The sequence below is a fragment of the Squalius cephalus genome (assembly GCF_949319135.1).
Source record: "Squalius cephalus genome assembly, chromosome: 1".
Taxonomy (NCBI): Eukaryota; Metazoa; Chordata; class Actinopteri; order Cypriniformes; family Leuciscidae; genus Squalius; species Squalius cephalus.
In genome coordinates, this window is record NC_137122.1 from 55,546,037 (window position 1) to 55,566,698 (window position 20,662).

General features: G+C 37.7%; 1 protein-coding gene across 1 annotated transcript; it reads right to left on the bottom strand.

The window, feature by feature from the left end:
- Window positions 1-229: 229 nt before the first annotated feature.
- ppp1r27a (protein phosphatase 1, regulatory subunit 27a) lies at window positions 230-5,151 on the bottom strand. Its single transcript, XM_079871905.1, has 3 exons — window positions 4,405-5,151; window positions 1,626-1,776; window positions 230-1,286 (listed from the first exon to the last, which is right to left on the bottom strand). Exons 1-3 carry the CDS (start codon window positions 4,820-4,822, stop codon window positions 1,166-1,168), a joined length of 690 nt encoding a protein of 229 aa, XP_079728031.1. The 5' UTR covers window positions 4,823-5,151; the 3' UTR covers window positions 230-1,165.
- Between the last annotated feature and the right edge of the window lie 15,511 nt (window positions 5,152-20,662).

Below are 20,662 nucleotides of genomic sequence, written 5' to 3' on the forward strand. Positions count from 1 at the left end.
GGAACTTTATTCAACTGTGTTCGTCTTCCAGCCTGCAAACACACCTGTGAAAAGGTTACAAGTTTGAGCTATCTGATGTTTAGGAGCCCCTGCTTTAGAAATGTATTTTGTTCCCTAATTTTGTTACTTTAATCCAAAAACATAATCCATCCTCCTGTTACACATCATTATGTACTTGTTCTTTTTTTTGTATAATATTTAAAGAGTTTGATGTAAAAACAACTCAATATTTGTATAAAAAGCAGATTTATTTATGAAAACATTGTAAAAAATAAGATAAAGATAAGACTTTGACAAGAGACATTCAACATGTCAGTAGTGCCCTCAGGTTTAACAGTAGTGCACGAACCCTCAGTGTTTCTGCAGGTTTTCAGTGTGCGCTCCAGCTGCCCAGCAGACAGACAGCACAGCGGCCCATCTCGGGAGTGCAGTACTCTTTACATCAACACGATTGAATCCCTTGTCACATAAAATATCTCTTTTGTGAAACTATTAACAATCATGAGCATGTCAAAGAGACCCCTGGTACAATATATGTTTAACACAGCAATGAAAATGAACACGACTGCAGATGGCATTCAGAAAAGATCTTCTGTAAACACTGAGAGATGCTGGTTTGTGCAAATGTATGGTGCTCCTGTGAAGTCCACATACACATGCATCTTTACATATACAGTCCTGGCATTATTGTGTTATTCCAGAGAAAATCTTTGTCCTTGTAATCTTTTATTAAAATATAACAACTTGCTTAGCCTCAATTAAATGTCTGCCATTAGAAATCTCTCTTCCTTTTTCATCCTCTTCACTCAAACCTTCTGACAATCTGGTATGTAACACCGACTTTTCATAATCCAATCTATTCCCAATGGATAAAATCACTAATTTTCTTCTTGTTGAATATCATGTTTCACTCAGAAATACTTAAGATTACAGAAATAAAATGTGCTGTGAATTGCAGTGTTTTGACTTTCAAAGCTAACAGATATGTACGGTTTATTGTTCCTCTTTAGCCTTGTACTAAAGTCGCATCTACAGCTAAAAGCCCCAAAAAACAAAAAACAAAAGAAGAATATCCAGGAGAACGTTCAACCACACAAAACGAGAAGCTCAGGACAGTGATCATAAATTGTAGCGTTTCTTCCTCAGTTCTTCTGCGGCTCAGCCCTCAAACACAGCCTGTCTCGAAGAGTTTGAGCAGATCTTTACAGTCTGGGTCGATGAGATCTGCTGGTTTCTCCCCATTTTCATTTTCTGCTTCCACACTGGCACCCAGAGAGAGAAGGTACCTAGAGAAAAAAAAATATATTTTACATTTTAATACAAATAATTGAGCAAATCTGATACTATACCCCCTCTGGAAACCAAATACACTTCAGTATACTCGGGGAAAAAACAGTACCTGTTATCGTACTGTCCGGTATAGTTATAGTAGAGTTAAACTGTCAATGCATTGTCATGGTTCATTGTTCATTGTTTGTGTTTATTGCATGAGTTAATGTATGTGTTTATGTATGAGTGATTTTGTCATTGAAATACATTTGTTTTTGCAAGCACTGGGTAATCTAATGCAATACCAATTTGTTTTCAGACGGTTTTTGGTGTTGCTTGTGTGAACTTGCTCTCACCGTGCAATCTCAGGGTAACCGTCGCTGCATGCCATATGCAGTGGTGTCCATCCGTTCTCATCCCTCTGATGAACGTCAGCTCCGTACTTTATCAGGAGCTTCACACACTCCAGGTTTCCTGAGAGAACGGCTTCATGGAGTGCTGCCATTCCTGAGAAGATGAAGAAAAATACAAATCAGCTCTTGTTATGGTTTGGAATTGGAAATATGGAATTATACTAATTCTCCCTAAACAGACACATAAAGAACTATGTATTAAGTTAATTGTGCTATTTCTGCATCACAAGCAGCACCAAACGGAATGGCAAAATATTCCCAAAATCCTCCATCTTCCATTAGTTTTTATTATGTTTTATTCCATTAACATTTTTTTCCCCAAGAAGTTGAGAGCAATTTATTAACGTTCCCTTTCATCTTAAAGGGATAGCTCACCCTAAAATTATGAAGTCATCATTTACTCATCCTGGTGGTGTTCTAATGCCGTATGCCCTTCTTTCTTTTATTGACCACAAAGGATTTAAAAAAAAAAAAGTCCCACTCACGCTCGTCCATATAATGGCAGTGAATAGCGACCAGCATCAAGCTTTTTTAAAAAAAGACACATAAGTATCACAGAATGATCCCATGTGACACATCCCGGATATATTTATTTTTCATTTTAGGGTGAACTATCCCTTTAATGCCATTTGCTCTGCTGGTGCGTACAGTCGAGGAAATCTGTGATTTGAATTCTTCACCATTGTTTAATAGGCAATCAGTTCTGGTGAATTGTTGTTGACCAATCATCTGAGAAATAACCATAAACACATATACAAATAAGTCCCTGAAGTAAACAGAGAAAAATGTAAGCCAACAAAATCCATCACTGATGAATCATCCTACAATGATATTCGCTCTCAGAAATGTTTTTGCTTATTTACCCATAAAAACTTCATAGTATTACCTTAAGGGTACATACTATTACTTTAAGGTACTAATATGCTACTTTTAAGGGTACAAATTCATCCTTTTAAGGTTACTGTCCCAGTGACAAGCTGGTTTGCACATGCTTTAAAGGGGACATATCATGCTAAATCCACTTTTTTAGCCCTTAAATGCATTTTGTTGTATATTTGGAGAGATATTTGTACAGAAAAGTTGAAATTATTCTCTTCAGGTGCTTCGTTGATATCTTTATATTCTGTTTTGGCCTTATTTTTCAACCTGTTCAGATTTTTCTGTTATCTATGACGTTTTGTGAACTATTACGTCACAGTATTTGCAGCGGAACTGCCAAATAAGGACATTGACTTCCAGCCCAACACTTCGAGCAATCCGCCATTTTTATTTCTCGCTGCAATTTTGTAGTCCAAGCTAAAAGATGCAGAAGTTACGAGAGGGTAAGTTAAAATGTTCGGTTGTTGGATGTAGTAACCCACACGCTACATTACACCGTCTAATGTAGATGAACTGCCGCGCTTGTGACAGGGCCATAGACTGTGGACAGGGCGCATGTTTAACTGAAAGAACGAGCAGAGAGAGAGAGAGACCCGGTTGCGCGCACGCACTCTCTCTCTCTTCGGAGCCAGGCGAAAGTGTAAACAAGACACCGTCTCCAAACTAGACGCTGTCTTGCTCTCTCTCCCTCGCACATATTAATCAAAATAAATCGACACGGTGGTAAAAGGTCGGAAGACCAAAGTTTCATGTGTAAATACAGTAACACACCATTGCGATACATCCATATGAAGACGTTGTTCTGCAGGTTCGTCGTCTTCATTTTCATCTCGCTCCGGCTCCGACTCTGGCTCGAACATGTAAGGCTGGCTGGACAAGTCTTCCGTTGTTGACATTTTGTTAATAACGTGTGAATAAAAAGTTTCTGTGCCGCTATAATCGTATCTCTGCCATCAAACTACAAAAATGGCCGAACGGGGTGGAGTTGAACCTCTGCAACCTGGAGAGGGGGTGGGGTATGAAGTGTCTCAATTGTATTTAAAGAGACCGCACCAAAACGAGTTGCTCTCAGACGCACATCAGAAAAGGGGTAAAAAAGGGGCCTGTGGAGCTATAATAATGAGGAATTCAGACCCAAGCATTGCAGTTCCGCTTTATATAGACTACAAATGTATGATTTATATGTTAAAAGGAACGATTTAAAAGCATGATATGTCTCCTTTAATGAATTTCTGTGAAAAAAATTTTTTTTAATAAGATACTCAGCTACTTTTGAATAGACATCAAAGGAGTAACATACTTTTTGTCATTACAGTGTCTACAAACAGATGTGTCCATTCAAGTCCTCTCGAAAAGTTTGTATTTATGAGTTTATTAGTCATAATTAACTTCAAATAACTTTGATCAGAGCAAGATGGCAATAAAATTTCATCAAGATTCTTTAACTCTACACCTACAGTACAAGTGATAAATAAATAGTTCTCCCCTTCACACACCCAACTCCGAAACTCTTAAGAAAATCGTTAATTCTCATAATTAAACTCAAAATTATGAGTTGTGCTAATGTTCTTGTAAATACGTTCTGTCTGACCTGACTTGAGCACACCGTAACTGCCGAAGCTAACTCTTAACCCCCATTGGCCTGCCCCAACTAACTACTATTGGTTGAACCAGAAGTTGACATGTTAGACCGCTATGTTTGATCTATGTTTCAAACACGCCATAAAGCCGATGCCTTCACACTCTTCAGGAAGTAAACCTATGAATGGTTTGCTTAATCTTAGCACAATACAATCTCTTAGCACCTCTAAAATAAGATGTCGATTTGGTAAGGTTCACTCACCAGAATGGAAGATGGTGTCCAGACGCACTTTCCTCGCCCTCATAAACCGGCCGATCTGTTCCAGCTCACTGTGCCGGACTAAATCCTGGAACACAATATCGTTTGTGAAGCGCACGGCCCGGGCGGGTTTGAGGGTTACAGTAGGAGTAAGTTGTACACCTGTCCGGGCCGAACTGCTCTGCCGCGATGGCTTGCTATAGACAGAGGTGTAAGTGGAGGTGGGCTTGTACGCAGGTGTGTAAGCTGGTGGAGTGTAGTATGATGGTGTGTGGAGTGTCGTAGGGCTCAACTTCGTGGCACTGTAGTAGCTGGGCGAGTACGAGCTGCTGGAGTAAGGTGAAGGTGTGTAATGAGTGGATGTGTAGTGCGTGTTGGAGCGTGTGTACTGTGACACCGGATACTGGTAGCTGTACTTCATTCCCGCAGACGCCACGGCTCTGCCTCCCCCCTTGGCTCTAGGCTCAAGAGGAGGACAAAGAACTCAAAATGCCTCAAATCAAGCTCCAGGTTAGAGTAAAATCCTTTTTGGGGGGGATCTTGAACCTCAACACTTTGGGTTCACACCGTCTTCTGTTTTTAAAACAACCACAATCCACTTCAGGTCTGAAAAAATTGTCACTTTTCCAGAGGAATCTGTTCCGTTTTGAGTGGATTTACTTTTTTGGTCAAGTTTTGTTAATTTATCTGTCCCATCATCACTACTAGTTTCATTAACTTTATTGCACGGTGTGCACAGTCTGCTCTTCTGACAGTGAAGGTTGAAGCAGATCCCTATATACACTTTGTAGGGTTATTTTGGGGATGTCATCCCCTGTATCGAGTGGCTGTGGTGTAACTCCTCCCAGGTTCCCACTGTACTTTCACAAGCACATCAAGCTTCAATGCCACCCCCTAATAAATATCAATGACAGCACCAATGAGCAGCCTGCAGGGTCTCTTTCGAAAAACTTGGACAATATGTGTTTACCACATAAATGAGCTCATCCTAAATGGCGTGATTGAACATATGGGCAACAGCTGAAGGGAATGAACGTTTTATGACAGGAGAGACAGTCTAAGACCAGCAAGAGACGTGTGATCTTTCTAGAACATTTAAATCATGTTACTCAGTAGGTTTTTAGATATCCAGCTTAGAGAACACTGTGCTTAGAGAACTGCCACAACAGGCAAGGCATAAACCAAGTTATTTTGGATTGACGTGTCTACACGGAAAATTTGTGTTGTTACAAGATTCAAACTGATTGATAAATGCATTATTTGAAATGTCACCAACCCCATCAGACAAAAATCTTGCACCTTCAAGGGGCGTGAATGGTTTTATTGGCTACGGACGCGCCACATAGATTGTGTACAGTCTAGACATTGGCTGTGTCTGAAATCACAATCTCTCTGAGTTCTTTGGAATAACTTTTCAACCACTAAAAAAGTATGTTCTATATACGTAGTATGAATCTGTGTAATGTGAAGGTAATCTGAACATACTACATTAATCATGTTGCCATTCTCATGTTACGCTGTTGACAAAATAATCATAACATTGTTCTGATGTTCTAGCTACTAATAATGTCTACTTAAATTCAGGGAAATTAGCTAAAAATGTAATGATTTACAATAAAATGATTTACAGTTAGGGTAACAGAGTTCACGTAGTGGCTGTGACACAAACATATAAGCACGATGAATGATGATGGTGGAATAGTGATTGTGTTTTGTGCGAGTGAGATGAGTAAATGCATGCTCACATTTAGAGCTACAATAACCATCATGTTCACACACAACGCCTTACAATTTCTCTCAACATGGGGAAAGGAGAGTAGTCAGACAGTAAATGGAAAAACAAAGTAACTTGTGTTAATTGTTTGAAAAAGTAACCATGGTATAAAAGGTATTTTGTTGTAAATTTAAAAGTAATGTGTTACTTCACTTGTTAGTAATCTGGTTATGTAACTTTTCTTGTAATGCGTTACCCCCAACTCTGGTAGTAGTGTTACTTTTTAAGATTCATATATTTACTACATTGAATATATATTATATATTATTAATAACTTAATACTATTTATTTATTTATTTAGGTAGTGTGAGATCTTAACATAAAAACAATTGAAATGTTACATATGACTTAACATTCTCTGAGAAATAATTACAAGATTACAAGCAAAATTACATCAAAATAGTGTCTAATGAAAACATTTACTCTCATTAAAAGAAATCAAGGTTTTAGCTAGAAGCTATACTCATGTGTTTTGAATGGATATTCCAGTATGCATAATAGATTGATAAGGCAGTCATACTCATTTTAAGGTCACAGTGGTATATGGCTGCAACCTTTTTGTTAAATTAAAGTTATCATTGCTCAATGTTTTCCACACAGAGGAAAAACACAAAGCATGATATGATTTACCAGAAAAGCACATGAAAGCTCAATACTTTATTGAGACATAATGATCAGACAAGCATCAAAACATGGGCTGTGTACTGTGCCTTGATGCTGTCATGTGTTTGGTCACAGGGCTGTAAATCAGGCCTGCTAAATTTAACACCACCCTCACTATTGAACCAAGTAGGTCATATGGTTCTTTTTCTGTATGTCTTGATATGGGACATATACAGCTTAGATGCTGCTTTAGCCATCCTAAATGAGGAATTTTTTTTTTTTATTATATGGTTGAATTATTTTATGAAAAATATTATAATAAAAAAATAATTAATAAAAAACACTATTTTCCACTTGCTTAATGGAGTAATTTATATTTTGTCAGTATTTACTGTTGAGATACATTTAACTTTCTTTCAGTCAACATTTATATTATTTTAAGTAACATATACATATATTTAAGGGATAATGTATAGGGAGGCGGTTGTTATAGCGAATAACAACCCCGACAGGGCGGAGGGGTCTTGAATCAGCCTGAAGGGGTTGTTATTAGCTATAACAACCGCCTCGCTATACATTATCCCGCTTATTACATGGCTACCTACAAAATAAATAAATAATTTGACACAAAATATTGATTTAAAAAATAAGTTTATTGATTTAAAAACGATTGTATTGCTTCCGCTAAAGAAAATAGTTCATTCTGCGTCCATAGCAACGCTCTGTTTTTCATGGCAACGGTGTGTTATACTTCGGTAGCGGTCTGTTATCAAGAAATAACAGACCGTGTTCTACATTGGAATTCAACCAAGCCATGTATGTATATATCGTCGCTGTCGGACGGTAACCTCGTATGTCCAAATTTTGTCAATTTCATATTTTTTCACAAATCGATGCTATTGGTCAGTCCCCACGTGGTTATGTTATTTTTACAAATTATTAACCAATCTAAAGTGTTGAAAATAGCTTGAGAGCAAATCTCTTAAAAGATTAGTTCACTTTAAAAAAAAACTTTTGCTGATAATTTACTCACCCCCATGTCATCCAAGATGTCCATGTCTTTCTTTCTTCAGTCGAAAAGAAATTAAGGTTTTTGATGAAAACATTCAAGGATTTTTTTCCATATAATGGACTTCAATGGGCCCCAAATGGTTCAAGATCCAAATGACAGTTTCAGTGCAGCTTCAAAGGGCTTTAAACGATACCAGACGATGAATAAGGGTATTATCTAGCGAAACGATCGGTCATTTAAAAAAATAAATAAAAAAGTTTAAGTTTTATAAGCACAAATGCTCACCTTGCTCTGTTCTATGATGCGCGTTTGTGACGTCACGTAATACGCAATTACGTTGAAAAGGTCATGCTTGACGTAGGCGGAAGTACCGAGTCAGTGTTTACAAATGTGCGGAAGGAGGACCATATACACATATTCAAATGTCTTTGTGTCAGTTTATCGTTTAAAATGCCCATTTCGTGTGCGTATCCTGGGTGTTTTAATATTAAAAAGCCTAAAAGAAAATTTCTATATACACACACACACACATACATACACACACACATATATATATATATATATATACACACACACACACATACATACACATACACACAATGCAAGATCGCGAAAGGACCAAGGGAGATACACCCCCAGTCCTCGGAATGAGATCGTGAAAGGACCAAAGGGTATATGCCTCCATCCCCCGGAATGAGATCACGGAAGGACCAAGGGGGATACGCCCCCAGCCTCTGGAATGAGATCTGGAAAGGAACAAGGGGGATACGCCCCCAGCCTCCGGAATGAGATCGCAAATGGACCAAGGGGGATTCGCCCCCAGCCCCCGGAATGAGATCTGGAAAGGACCAAGGAGGATACGCCCCCAGCCCCTGGAATGAGATCGCAAAAGGACCAAGGGGGATATGCCCCCAGCCCCGGAATGAGATCGCGAAAGGACCAAGGAGGATACGCCCCCAGCCTCCGGAATGAGATCGTGAAAGGACCAAGGCGGATATTCCCCCAGCCTCTGGAATGAGATCACGAAAGGACCAAGGGGGATACGCCCCCAGCCTCCGGAATAAGATCGCGAAATGACCAAGGGGGATACGCCCCCAGCCTCCGGAATAAGATCGCGAAAGGGCCAAGGGGATTACGACCCCAGTCCCCGGACTGAGATCGCGAAAGGACCAAGGGGGATACGCCCCTGGCGTCATTGATGAACAAATAAGCCTGAACCTATATTTCTCACAGCTTACTGCTCACCCTCTATAGGCCATGAATGATCAGCGACTAGTCGACTTTAATGGTCTGCCATGAAGCTTTAAGTTTGATGTCGACTAGTCGCTGATCATTCATGGCCTATAGAGTGTGCAAGAGGATAATACATTTTTGAAGTCCACTTTTATACTCCGTTTCAGTTAAAATGACAAATAAATACAAACTCAGAGAGGGCTCCTCAAGATGTATTTGATTATACCATCTAGATGCTCAAAATTGATCGCTTGAATACACGTTTTACACAACTTATTGTACAGGTAAGTTAGCTCTAAACTGCTTCTGGGTCTGTTCAACCCCTTTTGACACATCACAACATTTTTTTTCAACGAATTAGAAATTCCCCACATTCGGTCCAATATACTGTCATTACATTGATATTTGTGTAATTTTTCATGAAATCCTGGCAAACCTAATTAGTGATTTCATCTTCTTGACCTTAAAGAGCTTGAAAAGGTCAGACTGATGTACGTGACGACTCGCACATAGCTGTTCTGTGGTATGAGCAGTCATTTGTGTCTTTTCACCATCCTCTGATCCTTAGGTCTGACCCGCAGCACTGCAGCTGTCTTCTTATGATCGAGACCTCCAGGAGTGCCTGAGCTGCTTCCTTCTGGATTTCAAAGGCCTCGGTTTCAGCCAGCAGCATTTCACAAGAGGTGTAGTGCAGCCAAGAGAAATAGCCAGGACATAATCCGCTCTCTCTCTTCTCTGCTCATATATTCAACACTATTATGACCTGAACAGGACACGACCAGCACGCAATAAAATATCAGGTACTGGGGTGTCTTGTTGTTAACACCTTTGAGGATGAATTAATTTGATGATACGATATGATACACATCGCAATACACGGCTCGAAATTGCGACCATTTTGGTCGCATATGCTCTTGAAATTTAATCTGTGCGACCTAAAAACATATTTGGGAGCATTTGTGCGAGTACAAATAATGGTTGTGGTGCGACCTGTTTTCATTTCTCTACAAAACATTCGCAAATTACTGTACAGTGTGTACCTTATGTGCGCTGATACGCGATGGCCGGACCATCATTCTATCCAACTTTACATAACCAATCAAACTTCATCCTTACGTTCTTAACTTTAAAGCAGATTTTAGATTGGTTAATATTAGCTGTCAATCACTCCCACTCCCTTTCACTGCATTTCGTTGTCACGTGACAGGGAGCTGACTACCGCGTGAGATTTAAAAGGCTGAATAAGAGAGAAGATGAAACGAACGCTGACAGATTTCTTTTGTAAGCCGTCACCTAAAGTCACAAATAATCCTGGAGTTGGTGATGTGGTTAATGTGGATGCACCAGCTGAAAATAAATCTTTGTGGGACAGAGTTTGCAGGTAACACAGCGTTCGCAACTGAATCAATACATTTTAAGCGCGAGAGCTTGGTTAAACACAGAGAGAGTACCAAGCACAAAAAATGCAGGGACAAGTGTGTGGCAAACAAATCAGATATCACTTTATTATATAAGTCGTTTGAACTACGTTATAACAACCATTACTATCTTTTAACTTATATACTGTATTTCATATACATAACCAAAGCTACAGATTGTGAAATTAAACATTTCTTGTTCTTAATGGATTTTTTTCACCATCTACGATATTGTTCGATAAAAACTTCGATAACAAATATGATACTTAAGCATAATTCTGTTTAAGAATTAATTGACATGCTTGTAATTATGCCTTATTGCTTAATAACAATTAATGTCACAAAACATACCTAAAAATGCTATTTCATTCACTTAAACTATATCAATATTCAAGATAAAAAAAAAATATTATTACATTAATTAAAGTTTGATTGATTACATTAAGAATCGCGAGAACAGCTTTAGATCAGGCATACTACTGGGGTCCTAAGCTGTGACTTATCACTTCACCGCACCGGTCGTTCTGCTCTACTGGCAGAGCTAAACGTCAAATATAACACGGCATACACCATCGCCAAAGAAGAGCTTGCCTTCACTAATTTTAAACCTATGTTGCAGCTCATGAAAAGTTGCGATTAACATGACATATGCAAATGACAAATCATGTGCCAATATCATCGGGGTGAGATGATATAGAGCCAGAAGACCAAATTTCAAATCCTGGCCACAGGATGTGTAAAGCCCCAGTGATTGTTGGTGTTGATTGGTGTTGTTTTTAAATAAAATAAATCTGTTAATGTATAATTTGTAGTTGTGGTGCTCCTTAATTTTTGGTGGTGCTCCTAACTTTTTGCTGGTGCTCCTAACTTTTTGAAGTTGGGATCACCAGTGCTACCAAGTAAAAAAAGTTAATTTCGAGCCCTGCAATATGTCACACTATACATCATTTACATTGCAACTTTGCAATATAATTGGATTGAATGTCAGTGAATCTGTGGGATCCATCTCTTTTGCGTTGTTCATGTCATTTGTGAACACACCAAGATTTTTAAAAAGATTTTTACTTCAAATAAATGCTGCTCTTTTAAACTTTCCATTCATCAAAGAATCCTGAGAAAATCTATTGCAGTTTTGCTCAAAAATATGATAATAAGGAATGTGTCTCGAGCAGCAATTCACCATATTAGAATGATTTGATTGTATTTGCACAGCCCTAGTTTGAATTGGCTCAGAGCTGAAGTCTAGACATAGAGATATTATTGAGGTGGAGATAATTCAATTTTCACAGTCAGGGGTAGCTGTTTTTACCCTGACTATCATATTGCACACTATGGCAGTGCAACAGAGATTGGCCCACAATTGAGGAGAAAATGAACATGGTTGGCTAGAAGGGATTGTTTCTTGGTGCATTGCATCACCCTTGGATATGTGCCAACATGATGAGACCTCTCAAGTTATACAGGTCAACATCACAAATAAAGCATGTTATAAATAGTACAAGCAGCCCTACCCACACTCTGCTCCAATGAGTACGTGATACACACTTCAGAACAGAGAACAGAGAACTCCTACACTAAACATGCAGAGTGTATCACTCTAGTCTTGAGTCTCTCTCACTGTCACTGTCACTGGACTAAAACACACATTACAGAACATAATCCTGACATAGACACAATCTGGGGGGTTTTCTGTACTTATTTAAGGTTAAATATTGACATGAAATGCCATTAGAAACCCACTGTATTTCCCTACACAGGATATTCAATGAGAAAAATTGTAAGGTTGGAGTAAATACCATTCAAAAGTTTGGAATCAATGAGATTGTTTTTTGTTTGTTTGTTTTTGTTTTTTTATATATACTTTTATTCAGCAAGGATGAATTAAATTGAGCAAAAATGACAGTAAAGACACTTGTAATAAGACTTATATTTCAAATATTAAACTTTACATTTATCAAAATATCCTGAAAGAAACTGCATCACGGTTTCCACAAAACTATGAAGTAGCACAACTCTTTTCAACATTGATAATAATCAGAAATGTTGAGCATCAAATCATCATATTAGTATGATTTCTTCATGTACCACTGAAGACTGGAGAAATTCTGCTCAAAATTCAACTTTGATCACAGGGATAACATTTTAACAGATATTACAATATAACTTAGATATTTTAAATTGTAATCATATTGCATAATATATTACTGTTTTTACTGTATTTTTGATCAAATGAATGCAGCTTTGGTGAAAATCAAAAACATAAAAAGTTCTTACTGACCCCAAAGTTTTGAACAGTGGTGTAATAAGCCCTAAACCCACCCATACAAAGTAACTTCTGCAAGTTAAATTTGGTAAAAAAAAAAAAGAAAAAAAAAAAAAAAAAAAAAGAAGAAGAAGACAAACATATCAATTAATATCAATATAATATTATACCAAGTTTTTTTTTTCTTTCTTTCTTTTTTTTGATGTCCATCAAAAAACGGTGCACATCAGGAGCATGATTTACATGTTTACTTTAAAATCACACTATTGGTAGTTGAATGTGCTATCAAAGCCAAAATATTAATATATTAAATGAACATGTGCTCACAGTATAGCTTGTGCTTTATGACACCCATGTAACACTATGAGATGGCGTGGCGCATGGGTTAAAGCTAAGGCCTATAGTAATTAGAAGGTTGCTAGTTCACCAATAAATAAAACTGTTAACCTCATTTACTGTAGCATCTGCTACACTCACTCATAATTTAGTGTGTCTTCATGTGGAGAATTCATGTAGTGCTTTCACTTTGAAAAGCTGTCCATTTATGAGAGGTCTGGTATTTGACCTCTCTGCCTCTTTGGCTGCATTGTCAGTCCTGCTGTCATGCGTTAGATTTGCTACATGCTCAGTGCTTTACCATAGATGGGCTGATGTTACGGCTGTCAGGTAGCCAGTATTAGGTGTACTGCTGCTGACCATGGGTTGACAAACACAGTCCTGTTGAAGTACAGCTAAGACTACAGGCATTTGTTCTGCGTATAATCTGTCAAACTGGCTCTCGTTTCAACTTCATCCACGTTCATGGTCAATTTTGAAAGGTCTTAGTATACCTGAAGTGTAGAAAGTATACCTGGGGGTTAAAGGAATGGTTCACCCAAAAATAAAATTATCCAATAATTTACTCATCCTCAACCCAGACAGCAACATAGTGTCGGCCCAGATCCGGCCCACATCTGGACCGTGTGAAATCCACATGAACCAGATTTGGGCCAGATCTGGGCTGATACTATGTTGCTGTCTGGGAAGCCATCCTTGGTGTATATGACTTTGTTCTTTCAGCCGAACACATCCCAGACAGCAATAAAGTGTCGGCCCAGATCCTGCCCACATCTGGCACGTGTTTAATCCACATGTACCAGATGTGGCCCGGATCTGGGCCGACACTATGTTGCTGTCTGAGAATGCCATTACAAAACTGGGAGGAGCCAGGATATTATTTAATATAACTCCAATTGTGTTATGTGTTATGTTCTCAAATGTCATATACAGCCAGAATGGCTTGAGGATGAGTAAATTATTGGATAATTTTCATTTTTGGGTAAACTATTCCTTTAAGGATACTCCAAAGGGTACTGACCCTTGTGAAAAAGAAGTGTGCTTAATTGTACTGAATGTGCACTTGTAGTGTAGGCTACTTTAAATCTTAAAATTTTATAAAAAAATAAAATAAAAAAACTTATAACAGATAACATATTACTGAAATAAAAGTCCACTTAAGTGCACTTAAAGAGAGCACACTTTCATGACTGTTTCTTAAAATACTTGAGTACATTTTAAAAATTCTCTTTGAAATAATGGCAAATTAAAAGTTTTACTTTATTTGAATAATCTTTTGTCGTGCTTTAAAGAAGTACACTTATTTTAACATGCTGACTAACATACTAAAGCACATGTGAAGTAATTGATTTTTATTGATTATTGGTTATAATTGTAACTGTAGTGTGTTCTTCAATAAAGAGTGAATATATTAAAATATATTAGAATATATTTAAAGTGAATATATTCTGATGTAACTTAATTACACGTGTAATTACAAATATATTTAAATAAATGACACAAGTTTCAATAGAAATTGCATTAAAGTATATTTTAGTTTATTATAAATGCTTGTCAGTTCATTCAGCAGTAACTTTAACCATATTTCAAAGACAATAGAAGTAATTATGAAATTACATATAAAGATGTACTTAAGTGGGTCAAAAACAAAGTTCAACTTTAGTAAAGTTCAACTAAATCACATTTTAATATATATTTGTATAATACAGTATATATATACTGTATAATACATTTTCATTTAATCGCAGTCAACATCAATTAGGTGCCTAAAAAAGTTGATTAGTTTACAGTAAGTACACATTTTTAAAAGCATGAAGAAGAAAAAAAAAAAAAAAAAAAAAAAAAAAAAAACATGCCAATACCAAAATGTTGGCCTATATGTATGTGTGCTTTGTGTGAGGAGCATTACTTCTGAGTTATTGCCTATGAAGTTCGCTTTAAATCGGTTGTGCGTGTGTTTCCTGCATTAGAAGATTTTGGAACGAATGTGTGGATTTTCATTTTGATCTTTGGACCATAAACACTACCGAGGATGCAAGATGGGTTTAGATCATGACCCCTCCAAACAGAATATAAAAAGTATAGCCCAAGTCTATATCAGGGTTCAGTAATCCACCGTCTAAATGGAGCGGCTAATCACCTGCTGCTAGCGGTGACCGCTGTAAAGACACAGGACACACAAAGCTAGCATGTGGTCTTTAGCACAAGCAGTGCTTCTACTCAGAAAGCGAGCATTCACCATATGCCGCATGACGGGAATTTTCATGCATTACTTTGTTTTAGCAGCTGCTTTTGATACTACAATGTGCTAGAAGTTACAGTAGAAATCATAGTGAAGGCTGGTGTGGTTCATAGAGTTCCACTTTAAACTAGCATGAACAGTTTTTAGCAACCAAATAATGAAAAAAGTTTGGTCTAGGACAAAAACTCACTAACACCACAATTTCTGTCACGATTCACATTATGTAATTTTTATTTTATTTTACCATAGAACAATATTGTTTACTCTGCTGGTGTGCTGAATGTAAGACTATAAAGCCTTCAACAGATTGGAAAGCTGACAGATTTTAATGCCCTGGCACGGCCCACTGTGGCCTGCTTTCTGTGAGAAGTTTCCAGGCTTAAACTGAGCTTTGCACTCAGCAAAACAAGACTTTTCCACACCTAGCTCTGGTTGCATGGGTTTAGACTCATGGATCTTATTCCATAAACTGCAGAGTTGCCCTGCTTTAAGCCACAAGCACATGTTTTCCATTGAGTTTCCAGTTGCATGTCAAAAAATAAAAGATCATTTTTGAGATATTAATACATTTGGGACAAAATATTTTGGTTGCACATGGCCTAATGGTTAGAAAGTATTGTACCCCGAAGGTCGTGGGTTCGATTCTCAATACCGACAGGAAGCGACTGAGGTGCCCTTGAGCAAGACACCGAACCCCCCATCGCCCCCTAATTAGTGAAATATAGCTGTACATTTAGATTTTACATTTCAGATTTATTATATAGGGGGTGAATTCTGGTTGATTGGGACACTTTTTTTCCTTTGAGATGACTAGGAAAACGTGTCCTAATCAACCTGAATTCACCCTAAATCGTAAATATAATATAAAATTTACGCTTAGAATTATATATACATGTTTATTATTTCAATTTATACTACAGGGGGTATTGAATGCTTGATTGTGATTGTATGAGAATCATTTTAAGGTGAACAATTATTCCTAGTAAACACCAGAGGTGGGTAGAGTATCCAAAAACTGTACTCAAGTAAAAGTACAAGTACTTATAGAAATATTTACTCAAAGTAAAAGTAAAAGTAATAATCTTAATAGTTACTTGAGTAAGAGTAAAAAAGTATCCAATTAAAAAACTACTCAAGTAGCGAGTAACTAGTTACTTCGGATCATATAGGCCTACAGTATATATATATATATATATATATATATATATATATATATATATATATATATATATATATATATATATATGAAGACTTCATGATGCAAAAGCCTCTGAGTGCCATCTGAAATCTTCTTCTAAAACAATCATTTGTATCAAGCTCGTATATTTAAGTTCAGAAATTTCACTTTAATGACAATTTACAACCAAACTACTTAGGCTACTTTTCATTGCCACGTGTGAACATAAACATACAAGCTTGATAAAAATGCTCTTTTAGAAGAAAATTTCAGATGGTACTTAGAGGTTTTTGCCTCTGAAGTCGTCATATATATAAAATTATATTATTTAGATTTTGTTTATTTAAATGACTATTATTATCAGCTATCTTTGCAACAAAAACAGAAGAGAGACATAAGCATTATTTCTGCCATCTGTATAGCTCGAAAATCATTGCCTGTCCTCTGGTTTGTATAATAGTAACTTATACAACTACATTTGGATTATTAGACAATGTCGAAATAAAGTGAATCTGCAGAGTGTTGCATTCAAAGGCATGTATTGACAGAGAAACTTCACATGTGCTCGCGCTCATGACTGCTACTGAACATCTGAACACACACACACACACACAAAAAAAAAGTACATCGACGGATCTTCTTCTGACTGTTCTCCAAAATATAATCAAATGTATATTTCTGCAAGCATGTTTAAACTGGTTAACTGTCTACGGCAGGCAAGTAGAAGTCGAGTTCGAGTCGAGTGTTTTCAAGTCGAGTTCGCACATACACACAATACCGCGGGATGGCGGGTGTTCATAAACTGTGAACAATGGTAGCTTTATTAAATGTAAATTAATGTATATGTCCAAAAAACGGGTAATGTCATACTTTCTAGTATCGTGGCGTAATAATCTGTTTGGTTGTAAAATGTATTACCTGAGTGAAATGAAATCGAATATATCATCCTGACTCCTGTGGAATCATTCATTCACAGACAGCTTACGAAGATGTTCAACTAATAAAGATCTTCATCGCTGGCAAAAATATGATGCATTTGAAGATTTGCTCTCACTTGACTATACTGTAGGTCCACTGCCACTTCATCTAACGCTCTTGATGTGCTTAAAGGAGTCATAACCTGCAATTTTCACTTTTCCACGAGAATCAATGTATGTTATGATTGCATAATAATTATACACTGGCCGGGAAGCCAATATTTAAAAGTGAAGCGTTTGTTTACCTCAGGGTTTGTAAAATAGCCCACGTGCACGCGCACTAAAAAACGAGATTTTGATTTCTGCCCCGTCTTGACGTCAAGACGGGGCAGGATATACCATATATGGACACCGCAGCAGGAAGCCCGCCCTTCCCCTCTCCCCCTCATATTCAGTCGCGAAAGATGCAGAAACGTAGTGCACACGTGAGTTGCTCTGTGGTTGACTGTCAGAATCAACATGTAAATGTGTTTTCTCTACCAAGAACGGACCTAGCTATCAGGGACCAGTGGATTAAATTCATTTTTAATGACGCGGTTCCTTCAACCCTTCCCACTGGCTTATCGTTAGGTGTTTGTGCTGTGCTAAACATTGTACACCGGAATCCTTCACAAATTTGGGGCAATATCAGGCGAAGTTGTCATCGAAGCTCGGGAAAAGCGCCATTCCAACAAAATTGCCTGCAATTGAAACGGTAAGACTGTTTTTATTGCTCTACTGTGTGTTACAAACAGCAGCTAACTGCTAATGCGGCTATTGTATGCTATTGCGTCTGTCACTAGACAAATAAACGAAAGACTCGAGGTGAAGTAATTATTTATGTTCCCTGTAAACGATTTTTGACTGCATTATAATGATTTCTTAATTCAGAATATGATCAAGATTGCGTAGGTTGATGTGTTCGGGGAATTTGCCAGTTAATAGTAACATTTACAGCCCCTTAAATGAACGAAATGACTCGAAAAAAGATTTGTTCATTTTGATGAACGATATCGAACAAGAGAGTCAATGGACACTGGTGGCTGGTGTTGCCAGATTGGGTGTTTTTCCGCTACATATTAAGGCCGGTTTACGGTGTGTTTTAGGTGTGTTTTCGCCTGGAAGACTTTATAGAAATCTGGCATCCTACTGAACGAAGTTAAACTGAGAGAGCGTGGCGTTCAGACACCAGAATGAATGAGTTCACAGTAACGTTCATCAGGCAGTAATGCGTTCAGTTCACGTTCGCCCAAAATATGAACGAGTTCATGAACTATCGTTCAATGAACGCGTTCAGGCACAACACTGGCGGGAGTATTAGCTTCGAGGTAAACATGGGGAATGGCTGCTAACATACTTTGCAAAAAACAAATGTCTGAGATCATCATGAACTCGGCTATTATTGATTGCCTAACGCTTATACACTGGCCGGGAAGCCGGTCGCGGCCAGGTCGGGTTCATTCACAACTTGCACCATGATGTCATTTTGGAATGATATGCTGAAGCGTTACCTGCGGTGTCAACCCCCCTCCTTCCTGCAACCAATCAACGCGCCCCTCATTTGCATTATTAAAATGACCGTCCACGACAGCCAAAATATCGCATCAGATCTCGCGAGACAATAATGCCTTCAGAAATAAGGGTCTGAGGAGCTCTATGTTTATTTTTTTTCCACTTTTCTTTTTTAGAAGGGCCTGAAAGACTATAATACAGCAGTAGGTATACAAGGTAATACTAGGTTATGACTCCTTTAAATCTTCCTGTTACAACTCCGAGTCCAGTGTGAATTGAAAGCGCTTCAGATGATTCAGTGCGTGCAGGAACTGAACAGTTCATTCAAACTGATTCGCGAACCGATTTAGACAGATCTGCCAACTTGTTTGATGAAGTCTTTGAACAGAGAATCGACACAAAAGAGTCATTCATTTGTGAATTGAGCATCGCTCAAGTCCAGAAAAAAGATACAGCGCGCTTGGAATAAACTACGCATTTAACAACACATATTGCATTAAAATAAAGTAACAAGAGGAACGTCGCCCAATGTAACGAAGTAAAAGTACAGTTTTTTCATTAGAAATGTACTCGAGTAAAAGTAAAAAGTACCCACATTCAAATCTACTCTTAAAAGTACAATTTTTCTAAAAAAGTACTCAAGTAAATGTAACGAAGTAAATGTACTTCGTTACTACCCACCTCTGGTAAACACATTTCAAAGGTCCTTAAAGTGCCCCTATTATGCTATTTTAAAGGCTCCTAATTTTGTTCTGGAGGCCTCCTACAACAGGTTTACATGCATCAAAGGTAAAAAAAAAAAAAAAAAAAAAAAACCAAGTTCATTTTCTCATGATATACATTGCACGTTATTTTTCAATGAATCTCAAACGACTTGTCAGATGAATCCATCTCTCTAAATCCTTTCTTTACGTGAGCTACTCTGCTCTGATTGGCCAGACAGCTCAGGCCGGCCCCGATGTGTCTGAGTTCAGATCATAAGGTCAGATCATAAGGTTTTTAAGGTTTGATCTGTAAACGCCTCACATAAACCTAAGGTTTAAGCACAGAAACATCTGAACAATATCTTGAGGTGTGACCGTAGTATAAATGGAATAAAGGTGCAAATGATATAAATAATTAAACTATTTTAGAAACTTTAACTATCTAGTGGAAATACATGTTGATAATAAGGTAATTTTAGGACTAGCAGAATTTAAGCCACTACATGTCATACACAAAATATGCAACACGTAACTCGCCAAACATTTAGAGTAGTATGATCCTCTGGAACTAAAAGTCAGTCTATAGAATTAGTGCAGGTTCTCTAGGGACTGTTAATAATGGAGCACAGTTTAGGTCAGATGGCAGATTAATGGAGTGTTGCAAAAATAGGTCACACTAACTGGTCTCACCCTCCTTACTCTGAAAGCAAAAGTCCCTTCTTCCCTGACCATTTACCCCTGCTGAAGTGCTTTAAACAGTAAGGTTTTGTTTGTGGACAGAGTTACTACAGTTTCTTTAAACTGTTGTGATTAGCTAGCTAGTTATAGACATTATAATGGAACATCAGCATGACTAGCTCACAACAGTTTCAAGAAAATGTCGAAACTTAGACGCACGTTCGTCACTTAAACCACATTGATTCAACAACAGAACTGTCGTTAATTACATCATGCAGTTGGTGGAGTAATAACTTTTGCTAAATAATCAGTGAGATCAAATAAATATCAGAATATTGTTGTAAATAGCAAAC

Coding starts and splice junctions, on each gene's coding strand:
- ppp1r27a (XM_079871905.1), bottom strand. CDS start 4,822: ATGAAGTACAGCTACCAGTATCCGGTGTCACAGTACACACGCTCCAAC. Junction 1,777..4,404: donor GGACACCATCTTCCATTCTG/GTGAGTGAACCT, acceptor TCATCTTCTCAG/GAATGGCAGCACTCCATGAA. Junction 1,287..1,625: donor GGTTACCCTGAGATTGCACG/GTGAGAGCAAGT, acceptor TTTTTTCTCTAG/GTACCTTCTCTCTCTGGGTG.